This window comes from Euphorbia lathyris, chromosome 6 (genome assembly GCF_963576675.1).
Source record: "Euphorbia lathyris chromosome 6, ddEupLath1.1, whole genome shotgun sequence".
Lineage (NCBI taxonomy): Eukaryota > Viridiplantae > Streptophyta > Magnoliopsida > Malpighiales > Euphorbiaceae > Euphorbia > Euphorbia lathyris.
In genome coordinates, this window is record NC_088915.1 from 76,625,476 (window position 1) to 76,641,024 (window position 15,549).

The 15,549-nt window shown below is 34.9% G+C and overlaps 2 protein-coding genes across 4 annotated transcripts; both read left to right on the top strand.

Moving 5' to 3' along the window:
- The first annotated feature begins 2,248 nt into the window (after nucleotides 1-2,248).
- LOC136233082 (putative F-box protein At1g49610) lies at nucleotides 2,249-4,435 on the top strand. The gene is made up of 3 exons (XM_066022634.1): nucleotides 2,249-3,328; nucleotides 3,486-3,668; nucleotides 3,871-4,435. Exons 1-3 carry the CDS (start codon nucleotides 2,327-2,329, stop codon nucleotides 4,249-4,251), a joined length of 1,566 nt encoding a protein of 521 aa, XP_065878706.1. The 5' UTR covers nucleotides 2,249-2,326; the 3' UTR covers nucleotides 4,252-4,435.
- A 449-nt stretch (nucleotides 4,436-4,884) lies between these two features.
- LOC136234089 (F-box/LRR-repeat protein At3g58930-like) lies at nucleotides 4,885-7,411 on the top strand. Of its 3 annotated transcripts, none has more exons than XR_010691036.1 (3): nucleotides 4,885-5,567; nucleotides 6,258-6,431; nucleotides 6,662-7,411. XR_010691036.1 is itself a non-coding variant. In XM_066023854.1 (3 exons), exons 1-3 carry the CDS (start codon nucleotides 4,964-4,966, stop codon nucleotides 7,028-7,030), a joined length of 1,134 nt encoding a protein of 377 aa, XP_065879926.1. In that variant the 5' UTR covers nucleotides 4,885-4,963; the 3' UTR covers nucleotides 7,031-7,411. The 3 variants fall into 3 exon arrangements, 2 of the variants coding, with proteins under 2 accessions (XP_065879926.1, XP_065879927.1); XM_066023854.1 differs by having other exon boundaries at nucleotides 6,271-6,431; XM_066023855.1 differs by having other exon boundaries at nucleotides 6,343-6,431.
- Nucleotides 7,412-15,549: the final 8,138 nt, after the last annotated feature.

Here is a 15,549-nt window from a genome sequence, read left to right on the forward strand (position 1 = left end):
AATTTTAAATTACTAATTGTTTCAAATATTGCAAAATTCGTACATGGGATGAATATGTCACAAAGAATTTAGGGGAAGCAATCACGGAAGAAGACATTCATGAACTTGAGGGAATGATTGGTCAGCTTGGTTATCGCAATCAAATGAATGTCAATCAAATATTGAATTATCCAGTTGAAAATAATGAATTCTCACAAGTCCAAAGTTTAGAAGAAATTGTATCTAGCGTTATGCAAAATTCAATTAAGGATGAAGCTGAGGATGATTTGGTACATTTGAAACCAGTCACAAGAACTGAAGCAATTATAGCATCATCCACTCTTTACAATTTTTTGTTAGAATTTGACAAGGATACATCAGAACTTTTGAATGCATTGAGAATAGTTAGAGATGAAATTCAACTAAATTTCAATTTCAAGAACAAACAAAATACTATAGATTTATATTTTACTAAATTATCTCAAGTATGTATATCTATATATATTTCGCATATGTATTTGAGAAATTATTAATTTATAGAGATAATAATACAATGTATTTATAAAGGGTTGTTCCAGAAAATTATTATCTTATTAATTTATTAAAATTGATTATTTTTTGAACTGACCCAACTCGGGACCAGAAGAAATTATTATTTTAAAAAGTTTATTAATTTATCGAGTATTAATTTATAGAGGTTTTACTGTAGTTTGTACATGTTTCTACAGAATTTTGCCAAAACTGGATTGCTACTCTATTGAACTGAAAGAGTTGTTAAATAGTCTTACAAAAGATTAGATAAAACAGAAAAGAATCTCTAGTAAACAAATTGGAGATTTTGAAAAGCTAACATATTCCTAATAATCAGGATTTATTTAGATAACAAATTGAACTAGTTTTTAGTAACAATTACTTGTTACAAGCAAAGACTACTTCATATTATTATTATTACAACATTCCTCATTTAATATGGAAAAGACTATAAAGTAGTCACAAACTTACCAATTAAGGTTGACTTGAGTTATTAAGAGTAGCAAGTTAATTAAATTAAATGTTTCGTATTCAAATCCTAGTGTAGCGTTTATGAGGTTCGAACCGAGAAATTTGACAAACTATATATATATATATATATATATATATATATATATATATATATATATAAGGCTTAATGCATCATTTGCTCTTTGAATTTGTCCAAAAAGTTTGATTGATCCCCTGAACTTTCAAAGTGTCCCGATAACCCCCTCAACTTGCCTAAAACGTTTAGTTAGCCTTCTAAACTTGCATAAAATGTAATCAATTGATCACTCGGTTGCAAAAAAGTAAGTTAAATGCGGAAGATGTATTTCACGCACCTTAGAATGTTATCACATAATTAAATAATGGACTAAAAATGAAGTTATTACTTGCTCAACATAAATTTTGTCTTCTCTAATATTAGAACCAGATACCCTGATTTTGGTTGTTTTACTTTTTTTAAGACGCGTGCAATACATCTTCCACATTTAACTTACTTTTTTTTTTGCAACCGATTGATCATTTTGCGCAAGTTTAGGAGTCTAACTGAACATTTTATGCAAGTTGGGGAGGTTCTCGGCACACTTTGAAAGTTCAGGGACCAATCAATTTTTTTTGGACAATTTCAATATTGTACTAAACCAAAAAAAGATTTTGCAAAAGCAAAACAATTTTGCATGCCTATATGACTTGGACATGGGTCGAGTCTGCCGGGCTTTTAATAAAATCTGACGAGTCCAAGTCCAATTCAGCCCGCAATAAATTGAGTCGGGTTCAGGCCTAAAATATGAATATCAAGCCCGTCCGTCCAAGCTCATCTGTATATTAAAAAAAATTACAATTAAAATATCACACCAACTTTTCTTAATAAAAAAAATAGTACATACAACACAATACTTAATAAGTTTGGAAAAATTCTAATAAACTAATTGACTATGGAAACATCAAATCCAATTGGTGGTAAGGTAAGTATATATATCATCTCATAAAAAATATAACTCATTTAATTTATATTTACAAACTATTAGTATATCGGGTCGGTGGAAAATTCATATAATCCAAACTCGCTCAATTTCTTATGGACGTATATAGGTTTGGACAAAACCGAACCTGACAATCAATTTCATGTATCCAAACCCAACTTAATGGGTCTGGACCTGGACGGACCGGACAGCCCATGCCCAAGTATAATGCCTATTAATATATTTCAATTACTATTAAATTTAGTGAACATCCCTACCCCCAAATTTATATTAGTGATGCACTTTCACCGCCAATTTCCACAGAATTTAAAATCAAAATAGATAACAAATTACCTAAACCTATTACAATGGCGGAAATGAGTGGAGCTTCCACGGTGGTAAGCGAGGGAAATGAAGGCGAAAAGCACAACTCAATTGATGATAGTGGCGAAAGAAAACACAAAAGATTGAAGTGCGACGAAAAAGATGATCAAGATTTCATCAGTGAGTTACCCGATTGCCTCATCCAACACATTCTCTCATTTCTCCCTTTAACTGAATACGCAATTAGGACGGGCATTTTGTCGAAGAGGTGGCTAAATCAATGGACCTATCTTCCAACTCTCATTTTCAAATCCAATGGTATGTCTATTGACTGCTTCTCCGATTGCATTGATAATACCCTAAGTTTCTTTAATTTCTGGAAAATCAATAAATTTGTGATCGATTCACGCGATTCCCATACGGGTGAGCTGCGTCATAAATTGATTAGGTGGATCCGTTTCGCCACAAGAAGACATGTGAAAGAGCTCATTTTGAAATGTGAAACTCAAGAGGGAGACGAAGATTTTATTGAGGACCATGACTTGCCTCGACTCCTATTCAAGAATGCTTTCTTGGTTAAATTGAAGACACATGGTTTTATTTTTAGGCTAAGAGAGGGGGAAGTAAATTGGGCATCTCTAAAGGCTTTGCATATAGGTTATGCAGACTTACCTAATCAAGGGATTGAAAATGTTTTGTATGGTAGTCCTGTGATTGAATTTTTGGAATTATGCAACTGCGATGGGTTTGAAGATCTTGTCATTGCTTCTAAATCTTTAAAAACGTTTCGTATGATTCAATGCCAAGACCACACTAGTGCTATTGAAATCTCATGTCCCAATCTGGAGAAATTGGAAATGTTGGGGAAATTGCGATTTAAGTCTCTTAAGTTTAAGGATTTGCCATCTTCAGTTTGTGCTACTTTGAATTTTGAGAATGATATATGCTTGCATTATCTTGGCAATGATAAATTGAAATGGGTGTTGGAGTTTCTTTTGCAGTTTCAACATGTTGAGGAGCTAAAACTTGGGCCTTGGTTTTTTATGGTAATTTACTTATTTATATTTGTTATTAAAGTAGAGCAAATATTAGAATTCAATAGTAGTTTGAGTTTCATTTCCTTCCAAAAGATATATTGGATAGTATTTGAAATTGAATTATTACAATATAATTTCTAAATAATCATTTGTTCTATGCTTGAAGTTTCTGTCACTTGCTGCGTTGAGAGGTGAATCAACTCTATTGTTAAACAACAAATGCTTGACTGTGGTTGATTTTTGTCCGGAAGTGGCACACCTTGGACTCTCTATCTCGCAACTTAGATTTTCCTTACTTGAGAAATTAGTTCTACAGCTGCATCCAAAGGAACGTTTTGATCTTGATCTGGTAAAGTTTGTGTGACGTAATCTTAAAATCATTTTGAATAATTTGGTCTTCATTCCAATATCTTCTGATAATGCCATAAGAGAATCATTGTTGTGACTGATCAAATTCAATTTCAGTAGACACATATCAGACTATAAGAATACATCTTTATTTACTTTGTGATATTCTGTCAATTCTTGGGCGTAACAAATTGTTTCTGCAGATGGGAAGCCGAAGCTCTACGAGGATGAGAAAGAAGTACGCGGAATTAAAAGATGGTGTATTTGATAGTTTAGTATCACATCTAAAAACTTTTGAGATTGTTGGCCTCCATTATTTATGGAGTAATGGTGGTGGTGAACGTAAGGATACGTTCAAATTTATCAGGTTTCTATTCACTAAAGCTAGGATGTTGGAGAAAATAGTGTTCGTTGAAGCTCCTGGAGAGGGGATGATTTTTGTGCATAAAGTTTGCAAGAAATTGTCATGCATTCGGAAAGCTTCCCCGCATGTTATTGTTGAAGTTGCATGTTTAAAGCGGCATGACTCTGATTCTGATTCCGATTCCGATTCTAATTCTGATTGGGATAAAGTTGAATGTTGAGATGGTAGAGTCTCCCCTCCCCATGTTTTGTTAATAGCATATCTAGGATATGTAGAAATGTATGTTGTAGAAATTTGAGATTCTAATTGGGTTAAAATTGTATGGTGAGATGATGGAGTTTCCTCATGTTTTGTTAATAGAAGAGGACAATGCCCTGAACTTTGTCTTGTTATTTTCCATATCATTTTGGCAAGTTTGGAGCTGTTAAAGTAGTACCCTTCCTTTTCATCAAGTGGATATGCCTCATTGTTAGCTGTTGCTTACAAAATTTTTTTTTGAAGAACCAAGCATGAGCAAATCAAAGTTCGGCTCGACTTGGTTCAATTGCAGTCCTAAAAATGATTCATTAACTATACTATGAAGCTAGCGGGTTAGTAGTTTGTTAATGGTTTTTGAACATGTTATCAAAGCGTCTTGTAGTCTAAAATCAAATCTTGAAAACTACGAGCTATGTTGCACAAAAAAACCTCTCTTCAGTAATGTTTTTGCATTTCGTTTCCTTTTTAAAAACTGACACATAAATATTTTCAACTGGGCCTGTTTAACAAGACCGAGTGGGGGGGCCAATGCCTATATTTTCAACTGGGCCTGTTTAATATGAATTTGTATTATAATTGTCAAAAGAAACAGAAATTGTCTCATTTTCACATGCTTTCTTTTGACACTGTCGAGTACAAATTTTGCCCTAGCCAGACCTTTCAACTGCGTATCAATGGCGACAATCAGTGGAGCTTCCACTGTGCTAGGCATGGGAATTGAAGCAGAAGGAGAGGCAAACGAAAGAATGAACTGCGAGGTAAAAGATGATCTCATCAGTGCCCTACCTGATTGCCTCATCCAACACATTCTCTCATTTCTACCTTCAACCAGGGATGCAATTAGAACCGGCATTTTGTCCAAGCGGTGGCTAAATCAATGGACTCTTGTCCCAATACTCATTTTCCAATTCCACTACGGTTCGTCTTATGAAAACATCTCCATTTTCATTGAAAACATTTCCAATTTCATTGACAATGCCCTAAATCTCTATAATTGCTCCAAAATCAACAAATTTGTCATCGATTCAGAGGAATTCTTTCTGAGTGAGGTAGGTCCTAAATCAGATATGTGGATCCGTTTCGCCGCAGCAAAGAATGTGAAAGAGCTCATTTTGGACTGTGTTCCTCTTAGCTACTATGATCTTAATGACGAATATCATGAGTTGCCTCAATTTTTATTCAACAATCGTTCCTTGATTAAATTGAAAACCCAACTTTGTCATTATACGCCAAAAAAGGGGCAAGTAAATTGGGCATCTCTGAAGGCTTTGTACATAGGTAAAACCTTCTCAAAATTTACTAATGAAGTGATTGAAAATGTTATATCTGGTAGTCCTGTGATTGAATATTTGGAATTACGAGAGTGCTATGGGTTTGAACTGCTTGCTATTGCTTCTAAATCTTTGAAAAAATTTCGTATGTTAGAATCTGATTGCACTTCTATTGAAATCTCATGTCCTAATCTTTAAAAATTGGAACTATTGGGCAAAATGTTGATTACATGTTTTAAGTTTGATTTGCCACCTTCAGTCTGTGCTACTTTGGATTTTGAGGTTGAAGATGATTTTGAGATTGAAGACGATTTTGATGTTGAAGACTACAATCTTAGTGTCGACCGTGAATTGAAATGGGTTAAGGAGTTTCTTATACTCCAACATGTTAAGGAGCTAAAGCTTGGGCCTTGTTTTTTTAGGGTTTTTGTTTTAAATTGTTTATTTACTCTTTCCATTTCTAGGATTATAAATTTGTAGGGTTGTAAACGGGACAGAAAAATCCCTCGAGAATTTTTCTGGGAATCCTAAATTGGAAGAAATCTTTCCTCGTTCCTACTCATGAATATATTTCGGGAATTCAGCTCCGTTGACAATCCTAGAAATCTGGTTTGTTTTCCTTTCAAAAGATAATATTGAAATTGAATTATTACAATACAATATCAAATCTGATTATTCATTTGTGGTATACTTGAAGATTCTGTCAATAGCTGCGGTGGCAGGTGAACCATCTCTATTGTTAAACAACAAATGTTTGACTATGATTGATCCTTTTTCGGTAGTGAGACAACCTGGAGTCCCAATCTCGCATCTCAGATTTTCCTCGCTTGAGAAATTAGTTATACAGTTACGTCGAAAAGGCTATTTTCTGGTAAGTTTGTTGGAAGGAATCTTAAAATCAATTTTGAATAATTTGGTCTTCATTCCGATGTCTTTGATTTATTAAACTTTAACATCTATTGAATTTTAAGTTCCTTGAGAAAAAAGTATAATGTATTGAGAATCCTACAACTTGCTAATCTAATCGTAGAAAATCATTGTCGATGCTAGATCCAATTCAATTCTGGTGAACTAATTTATGGAAACAAACTGTTTCTGCAGATGAAAAACTCCGTGGAGATAGAAGAAAAGTTATGGGAAGTAAATTTGCATGTATTTGATAGTTTAATGTCGCATCTAAAAACTGTTGAGATTGCTGGCCTTGTTTATGATTCCCGTGATGGTAATTATAATGGTGTGCTCAAATTTATTGAGTTTATACTCAAGAATGCAAGGATGTTGGAAAAGATAGTGTTACTTGAATCTCCTGGACGAGGGATGGATTTTGCTCATAAAGTTTGTAAGCAATTGTCATGCATTGGAAAATCTTCACCACATGCCATTGTTGAAGTCGCATGTTTAAAGAGCGGAAATTTTGAGTTTGAATATGATTTGGGTTCTGATTTTGACTGGGATAAAATTGTATGTTGAGATGGAGTTTTCCAGTGTTGTGTTAATAGCATATCTTAGTATGTAGAAATTTGGTTAGTTCTTGAGATTTTGATGGATTAAAATTGTATATTGAGATGGTGGAGTTTCCCTATGTTTTTTTAATGGCATATCCTATTATTAACGATGGCATATCCTATTATGTAGAAATATTTGTTTAAATTTGAGTAGTTTTTGTGATTCACTTGTATAAACAAGTTGTGTACATAGTTAGTTGTGGTTTATATAGAGACAGAGTGTACATGATGTATTCTCCTTTTGACAAAAGGCCATGGTCTACGGTGTAAGGAGTTGATATCTCTGTCTGTAATTTCAATCTGTTACTTTGTTTTTTTAAATATGAGTTTTAGGTGTTTGGTTATACATCTTCTGTTTGCCTTTTTTTAGTTGAAAAATAGTTTTTTTTTTTATATATAAAAACAGAGAATTCTTACTTTTTGGAAAAATAGTTTTTGCGCGTAGGAATTCCGAATGAGAGTGTGATAGGTTGTTAAAGTCATCTATAGATGTGATATGTTTTTAAAACCAATTATATGTGTGATATGTTATTTTAAAAACTCACGATACCAATAGACAAAATGAGTCAAGTTTAAAGATATAAATATGCATTAAACCTTTTTAATAAGTTACAATCCTCTACATTTAAAGGTTTGCAAATCAGATTTGTCTGAAATATACAATTTCATTTGCAGAGAAAATTCTATTATTAATTAATGCATTCGAATATTTTGAGTTTTATTAATTATAATAAAAAGTTATTATGAGTATGTATGAACTGGATGTCTTGAGTTAGGCATGGACATTGGAATTTGACTTTCATGAAGAAAGAAAAGAAACTATAGATCTAACTTTAATTCCATACTACCAGTCATCATAGATGTGTGAAACTGTGCATCAATGTAATATTAAGGTCCGTTTGTTTTACCTACTGTTTGCTGCTTTTTTTTTATTACGGTTTGTTGTTTGCTGTTTGAAAAATCTATCCCCTTAGAAATTTTTTCAAAAAGAACCAGCAAATGTTCTTACTCCCGACGCAGCAACCCAAAGACAACCCAAAGACAGTTTCATCATTTCCCATAACTGGCATCAATCCCTCATTCCTGGTGGCTGGAAGCCTCATTGAATAATCGAAAAGCAAGCAGCTAGCCCGTATTTTGGAAAAAAGATAGAGGATCGTCAAGTTTTTTTATAGAATTCTCAGTTGAAATGGATTACCTTCCTGCGTTTGCGACAGTTAGAACCATATCCTTCTAGGGCGCCTAGTTCAGTGTATGGAGGTTTGGGCTTCCCCCTGACATCAACTCGTAGTGGGGGTGAGTGAAGGAAATTTCGATGTTGCGGGGAAAGAAAGCGAGCCACCCAAAGGCTGCTTTTGCTTACTTTCATAAGGGGGGCCTCTCTATCTGGTTAGTGATGCTTTAGGCAGGTTACGGTCTGACTTGCATCTATTCTGTCCAAGGGCATCATTGGCAAACCGTTGCTTTTATAAAAAAAGCCACTTTTCAGCTACAAAAGGGAAATAGAAGGTGGCTAATCAAACACCTAAAACTCTCATTTTCAAAGTGAAAAGGCAAATATGAGGTCAAAAAGCAACAACCAAACACCCCCCCCCTTAGGCTTTGATTGGATGAGAGGTTTTGAAGGGTAATTAAAGAGAGGGTAGGGAATGGTAGGAAGGGAAAGGAGTGGGAGAGAGGGTATTACCCTTACCCTTATTTGGGAGAAAGGGAAGGGTTCATCAAAACTCTTCCAAACCCACCGATTTGGTGGGTTGAAAATCTATTAAAAACATATTAATTTTGAACCCTTCAAAACCTTTCATTAACCATTCAAAACTCTTACCCTCATATTTTTTAATCTTCCAAACAAGGGTTTCCACTAACCCTTCCCTACTCTCCCTTTAATTACCCTTCAAAACATCTCATCCAATCAAAGCCTTAGTTAATTTGCAAATCCGTCTTTTTAATCGCTACATTTTGGATAAAATTGAGATAAAATTGAATGTTGAGATGGTAGAGTCTCCCCATGTTTTGTTAATAGTTTATCCTAGTACGTAGAAATTTGAATAGTTTTGAGATTCTAATTGACGAGCAGAGCATGAGCATATCAAAGCTCGGCTTGACTTGATTCAATTGCAGTCCTAAAAATGATTCATTAGCGAATCTAATTTAAATTATTCACGACTACAACTTTATATGAAATTAGCAGGTTAGAAGTTTATTAAATATGTGATATACCCAATTAAAGTAATCTGATTATGACATAGAATTTCTGGGATCAAATTAGAATTTAGACAACAACATTAGCTGGCTCAACTGATGTAGGTAGCTCATTCTTCCTACAATATCAGAAAAAATTGATTAGGTATACTTTCCAATAAACTTCAAGCATGTAATAGATTATAATGAAATTTACTATTTATGTTTTAATTATCAGCTTCAGTTGTTTTTCTTTTTTTTTTGGTTAAAATGGTTTTTTTAACATGTTATCGAAGCGTATTAGATTAAGTAGTCAAAATGGTGCAATTTTATCCTAACGTTTTGGGTCCGGAGTAATTTTACCCCTAACATCTAAAATGGTGCAATTTTATCCCTAACATTGATAAATTTGATAAATTTGAGAAATAATTCATCAAACTGTCTTCTCGGTCATGAATCTTGTCATCTACACATCACACGTGCATCATTTTATCAGTAACAAATCACAAACATAGGTAGGCTACCAACATTAGGGGTAAAAATACACTATTTTAGACGATAGGGGTAAAATTGCTTCTGATAAAAAATGTGAGATGTATTTTTGCATCTTAACTCTACAATTAATTGTAAAGCATATCCTATAAATCTAGTATTGTCCATTAATAATTGAAGGGTAAAAAGATGCAATTCCTAATTTTCAAATATGGATGCATACTTTAATTTTTTTTTATTAAAAGAATTTATACTTTATTAAACTGCCATATTTTTACTTTTATCTAATTTACAATAAATTATGATAAATTATAGATAAATAATAATAATAAATTATGATAAATTATAGATAAATAATAATAATAATAATGATAATAAATTATATATAAATAATTATAATAGATAATGATAAATTATTGAAGTGAGTTGAACTGATTGTTACTGAAATTAAGTAATAAAGAACATGACCTAATTTACCAAATGAAATAGATATTCTCTCGTTTGCACCTGCTTTTGTCTATAAATTGAGTTCATCCATTTGGAGAACAATTTGACCTAGACAAATCGAGTCCATCAATGGCGGGAACCAGTGGAGCTTCCATTGTGGTAAGCATGGGAAATGAAGTAGAAAACGAGGCAAACAAAAGAATCAAGTGCGAGGAACAAGATGATCTCATCAGTGACTTGCCTGATTATCTAAATCAATAGACCTGTCTTCCAAATCTCATTTTCAAATTCAATGGTATGTCTATTCAAAACTTCTCCAATTTCATTGATGATGCCCTAACCCTCTATAATTGCTCCAAAATCAACAAATTTGTGATTAATTCAAACGATTCCTATTTGGGCGAGCTTGGTCGAAAATTGGCTGGCTGAATGCTTTTCGCCGCAGCAAGGGATGTGAAAGAGCTCATTCTGGAATGTGAAAATCATGATTTATATTTATATAATAAGGATTATCACTTGCCTAAATTTCTATTCAATAATGCTTCCTTGGTCAAATTAAAGACACGTTATTGTGTTTTTAAGCCAAAAAATAGGAAAGTAAATTGGGCATCTCTAGAGGCTTTGCATATAGGTTTTGTTTACTTACCTAATTGTTTTATCCGGTAGTTCTGTGATTGAATATTTGGAGATATGCAACTACTATGGGTTTGAAGGGCTTGTCATTCCTTCTAAATCTTTGAAAATGTTTCGTTGGTTCGGATCTAATTGATGTGAGGTTATTGAAATCTCATGTGCTAATCTGGAGAAGTTGGAACTGTTGGGCTATTTGTTGTTATGTCTTAGACTTAAGGATTTGCCACGTTCAGTTTGTGCTACTTTTGATTTTGAGATTGAAGACTGACATTGTAATCCTAGTAATGATAAATTGAAATGGGTTAAGGAGTTGCTTTTGGAGGTCCAACACATTGAAGAGCTCAAGCTCGAATCTTGGTTTTTGATGGTAACTTTTTGAGAATTCAATAGTACTTTGTTGGTTAGTGATTAGGAATATGGGCCAAGCCCATAACCAGTGAGCCCAACTAGTCAGACCCGGAGACAACAGGTCCATTCGACCCCGACAGTCTATATAAACCCTCCAAAGAGATCCCCAAACGGTAGACAAAACTCTCTCTACTTACTTACTTAGCACCTCGCTTAATCACTTACTAATTTGATCGTTGGAGTGTTCCCAGGAACCGATCCCCACACAGAGACGTTGACCACCACAGAAGCACCTCAGACATACACTTTCATTACTATTCAGTCTGATACCTAATTATTTGGTGCAGTGACCGTTGACTATAAGTAACTTCAGATTTCAGAAAGATGGAGAACCCATCAGAGACCACACCCCTGAAGGAGATGTTGCTCAATGAAGCCAGTACAACAGCTAGCGAGCACCAGGCGGCCCCTGATATCCCGATCGTACCCAGCAGAGGAAGAGACATACAACACATCGCAGCTGCTCTACGTGATCCGAAGCTTTCAAACGACTCAAGCAGTCCAAACCGCAGCCCAAATGAAGATCATAGAGCAACAAAGAAGCTTGCGAGAAGAGAATGCCAAGATCTAACAATACCTGAAGGAGGCCGCGGGCCCTTCGACCCCGCGAGCCGATGGAGGAAGAGTGGAGCTAACGATCGCGCCCTTAGAGGCATCCTCCATGACCAAAGAGGCGGCCCCATCCACGGCTGGCGCCTAAATCATTGGAACTGAACTCATATCCCAGGTTGACATCTAGGAACTTCTGGAGTCCAAGATTCAGCGTTTTCTTAACAAAAGAGCTTCGGTGGGGTGATGGGAGGCAACATGACATCTAGTAAAACCCCGTTGGTATAGTGGATCATAGGAAACCCGATTTCCATGAGACTGGAAGGCTCCTCGGCTAGCACAATACACAGGCACTGAGGATCTGAACGACCACGTAACTTCGTTTATGAGCATTATAAACCTCTACTCAAAAGATGAAAACATAATGTGCAAGGTCTTTCCCACCACACTATCAGGGAGTGCACATGAATCGTACCGAGAACTCGCACCAGAGTCCATTGACTCATTTGACCTCCTCAATGACCTGTTCCTCTCAAGGTTCGCCGCTGCAACAAAGGTTAGGAAGATCAGCTTTGACCTTAACGGCCTCAAACAACGAGCGATAGAGCCACTCTAGAATTTCATATCGAGGTTCCATCACATGGCCTCACAAGTCAAAGGTCTCAATCTGGAGGTCACTCACGATGCGTTGGTAAAAGGCACCTCCTGTGAGCGTCTGAAACATAAGTGTTTCTAAAATATGCCCAGATCATTTGAGGAACTAATGACCATGGCACAGACTTTCGTGTGTTAGGACAATTGCAGCCGCCCTCTGGGCTACGAAGAATCAGAGAAAGACAAAGTGAAAGGAGACGCCAGGAGAGACGAAAAAGCCAAGACCTTAGTTGAGTCCCGCGATCAGAACAAGGGACGAAGGGATGAAGTTCCTAAACAATCAATGGATACTTCAACAATATACAATGTATTCAACAATATATAAATGTCTAATACATATTACAGGACCAATGCCTATGAACTAGGGTACACCAACAAATACTTCTTCACACGATCATTGATGCTCGTAAAGTATATAGCATTTAACAGGACAAGTGTATCCTATATAGCATTTAACAGGACAAGTGTATCCTATCGCAACAAGTAATAATGTGTTAAGCATGAGACCGAACACAAAGGACTATTCGTTATAATTGGTAAGTCTACCTAGGCTGATCTAATTGTTTAGAGGGTTGAATAAAATTGGAGTTTGGTTAACTAACTAATTGAACTGAAATTATAAAATAAACAATCAATATGGTAGAATGTGAAATGGTGGTAGGAACAATCTAGGATATGGGATCCTTTGATTAAATCCTATGTATGATTTTAGGGGATTCAGGTTTATATCTTGCTATTTATTGACGGTAACACCCTAATAAGAAATATGAATGTGATCAAGATCCATATAACCTATTTACATACATTCGGTTAATAGCTTGGTTAGGCAATATAACCTAGGTCATGCAAAGCATTAGGGTCTTTGGTGATTAAGCCTAAAGTCGTAGCCCAGGCAAGAAGCCGCACTCCTAGTGTCCTAGCGAGATCAATTCATGCAGGTTCAGACTAGATAATCTCTTGTCGGTCTCATATCTATATAAAATCCTATCTCCTGTCGGTCTCAAGGCATTAAGCATGCATAAATTAATCAATCAATAGTAATACATAAACTCTAGGCCCCTAAGCATACATATTCACACAATCAATCTCACCACCATTCCAGATTGGATGAGGATTAGTTCATAGACAAACTAATCATATAAACATGGCAACTATGAACAATGAATCACATTTTTTTTTATAAAAGTAAAAGATAAAAAGGGAAGAGACAAATCTAAAACCCGATTTATCGAATCCGTTTACAAAATAGAAGATCAAGCTCCACCCGTCAATTGTTCTTCAAGGAAATGAAAATATAGAATTGAAATGGAAAAGCTAAAAAGCTAAAATGTTTCTGAAAATATAAAATCTATTCTAAAAGTGTTTTTGATCCCTCTAGGATCCCCTCTATAGAAGAGATATATCCCTATTTATAGTGTTTAGAAGAAAACCCTAATGTATCAAGGGCAAAAATGACAATTTCTTATGTTTTGGTGGGTCCCGGGAGCCAAATCCCGTGTTTCTGAGGCGTAGAGTGCGCTGGGCAGACACTGCCCCGCCTCGTCTCGCCGAGATAGGGATTGTCTCGGCGAGACAAGGGTTGTCTCGGTGAGACAAAATTCGTCTCGCTGAGACAACATGCCTTTGGTGCTGAAAACTCCGAAAATTACACAAATGGTCCCTGGTTCGTCCAAAAGTGCTCTTATGGTCTTTGGTTTTTCCAAAAGTGCTCCAATGGTCCTTTAAAGTTCCTGAAAACACTAATCATGCCATGAGAAAGATAAAATGACAAAATTAACCCTAAACTATTAAATTGACAAAAAAATAACCAAAAACTCAGCTAGAACAAGCTAAACTAACACTAAAAACACTATAAAATAAGGAGATATCAACCATTCCCTCTGAGCTTTCTCTAGTGATTCCCATACTATTATTGATGTGAGTCTGTCCAAAATCTGCTCAAATACGATTCTGTCAATAGCTTGAAAAAGGTAGCGTTCCACCTTACGATCCTTCATTTTGGCATTCTCCAATTGTTCTCGTTGTGCATATGTCATAGTTTCTGTATTTTGCTTCTTTCTCAATGTGAATCCATAGACCTCTGGAATTATGAAGATTTTCCATTAATTCACTCCAATAATCGTAATGAAGACCATCTAAATGTGGTATCTTTGCTGAAATTTTTTCCTCACTCATTTATGTGTTCTCTATCCCTCTCTCTTTGTGCTGCTTACTTCAAAAACTCAAGTCAAGTGGTGCTCTAATACCAGTTTGTAGAGGTTTCTGCAGAACTTTGCCAAAACTGGATTGCTACTCTACTGAATTGAAAGAGTTGTTAAATAGTCTTAGATAAAACAGAAAAGAATCTTTGGTAAATAAATTGGAGATTTTGAAACTAACATATCCTAATAACTAGAATCTATTTAGATAACAAATTGAACTAGTCTCTTAAGAAGTAATAATATCAAGTAACAACTACTTCATAATAATATTATTATTGTTTATTATTATTATTATTACAACATTCCTCATTTAATATGGAAAAAGAGTATAAAATTGTCACAAACTTACCAATTAACATTCACTCGAGTGATTAAGGGTATCAAGTTACTTAAATTAAAGATTTCGTATTCAAATCCTAGTGTAGTGTTTATCGAACCGAGAAATTGGACAAACTATATATATAAAAAGAAAGACTTAATACATCATTTGCTTCCTGAACTTGTCCAAAAAGTTTGATTGGTCTTCTGAACTTTCAAAGTGTCTCGATAACCCCCTCAACTTGATAAAATGTTTAGTTAGCCCCTTGAACATGCACAAAATGTAATCAATTGATTACTCGGTTGCAAAAAAAGTAAGTTAAATACGGAAGATGTATTCCACACACCTTAGAATGTTATTATATAATTAAAAAATAGATTAAAAATGAAGTTATTACTTGCTCAACTATAAAATTTGTCTTCTGTAATATTAGAACCACATACCCCGATCTTGGTCGTTTTACTTTTTTTTTAAGACCCTTGCAATACATCTTCCGTATTTAACTTACTTTTTTTTGTAACCGATTTGATCAATTGATTACATTTTGTGCAAGTTTATGAGGCTAACTAAACATTTTATGCAAGTTGAAGGAGCTATCGG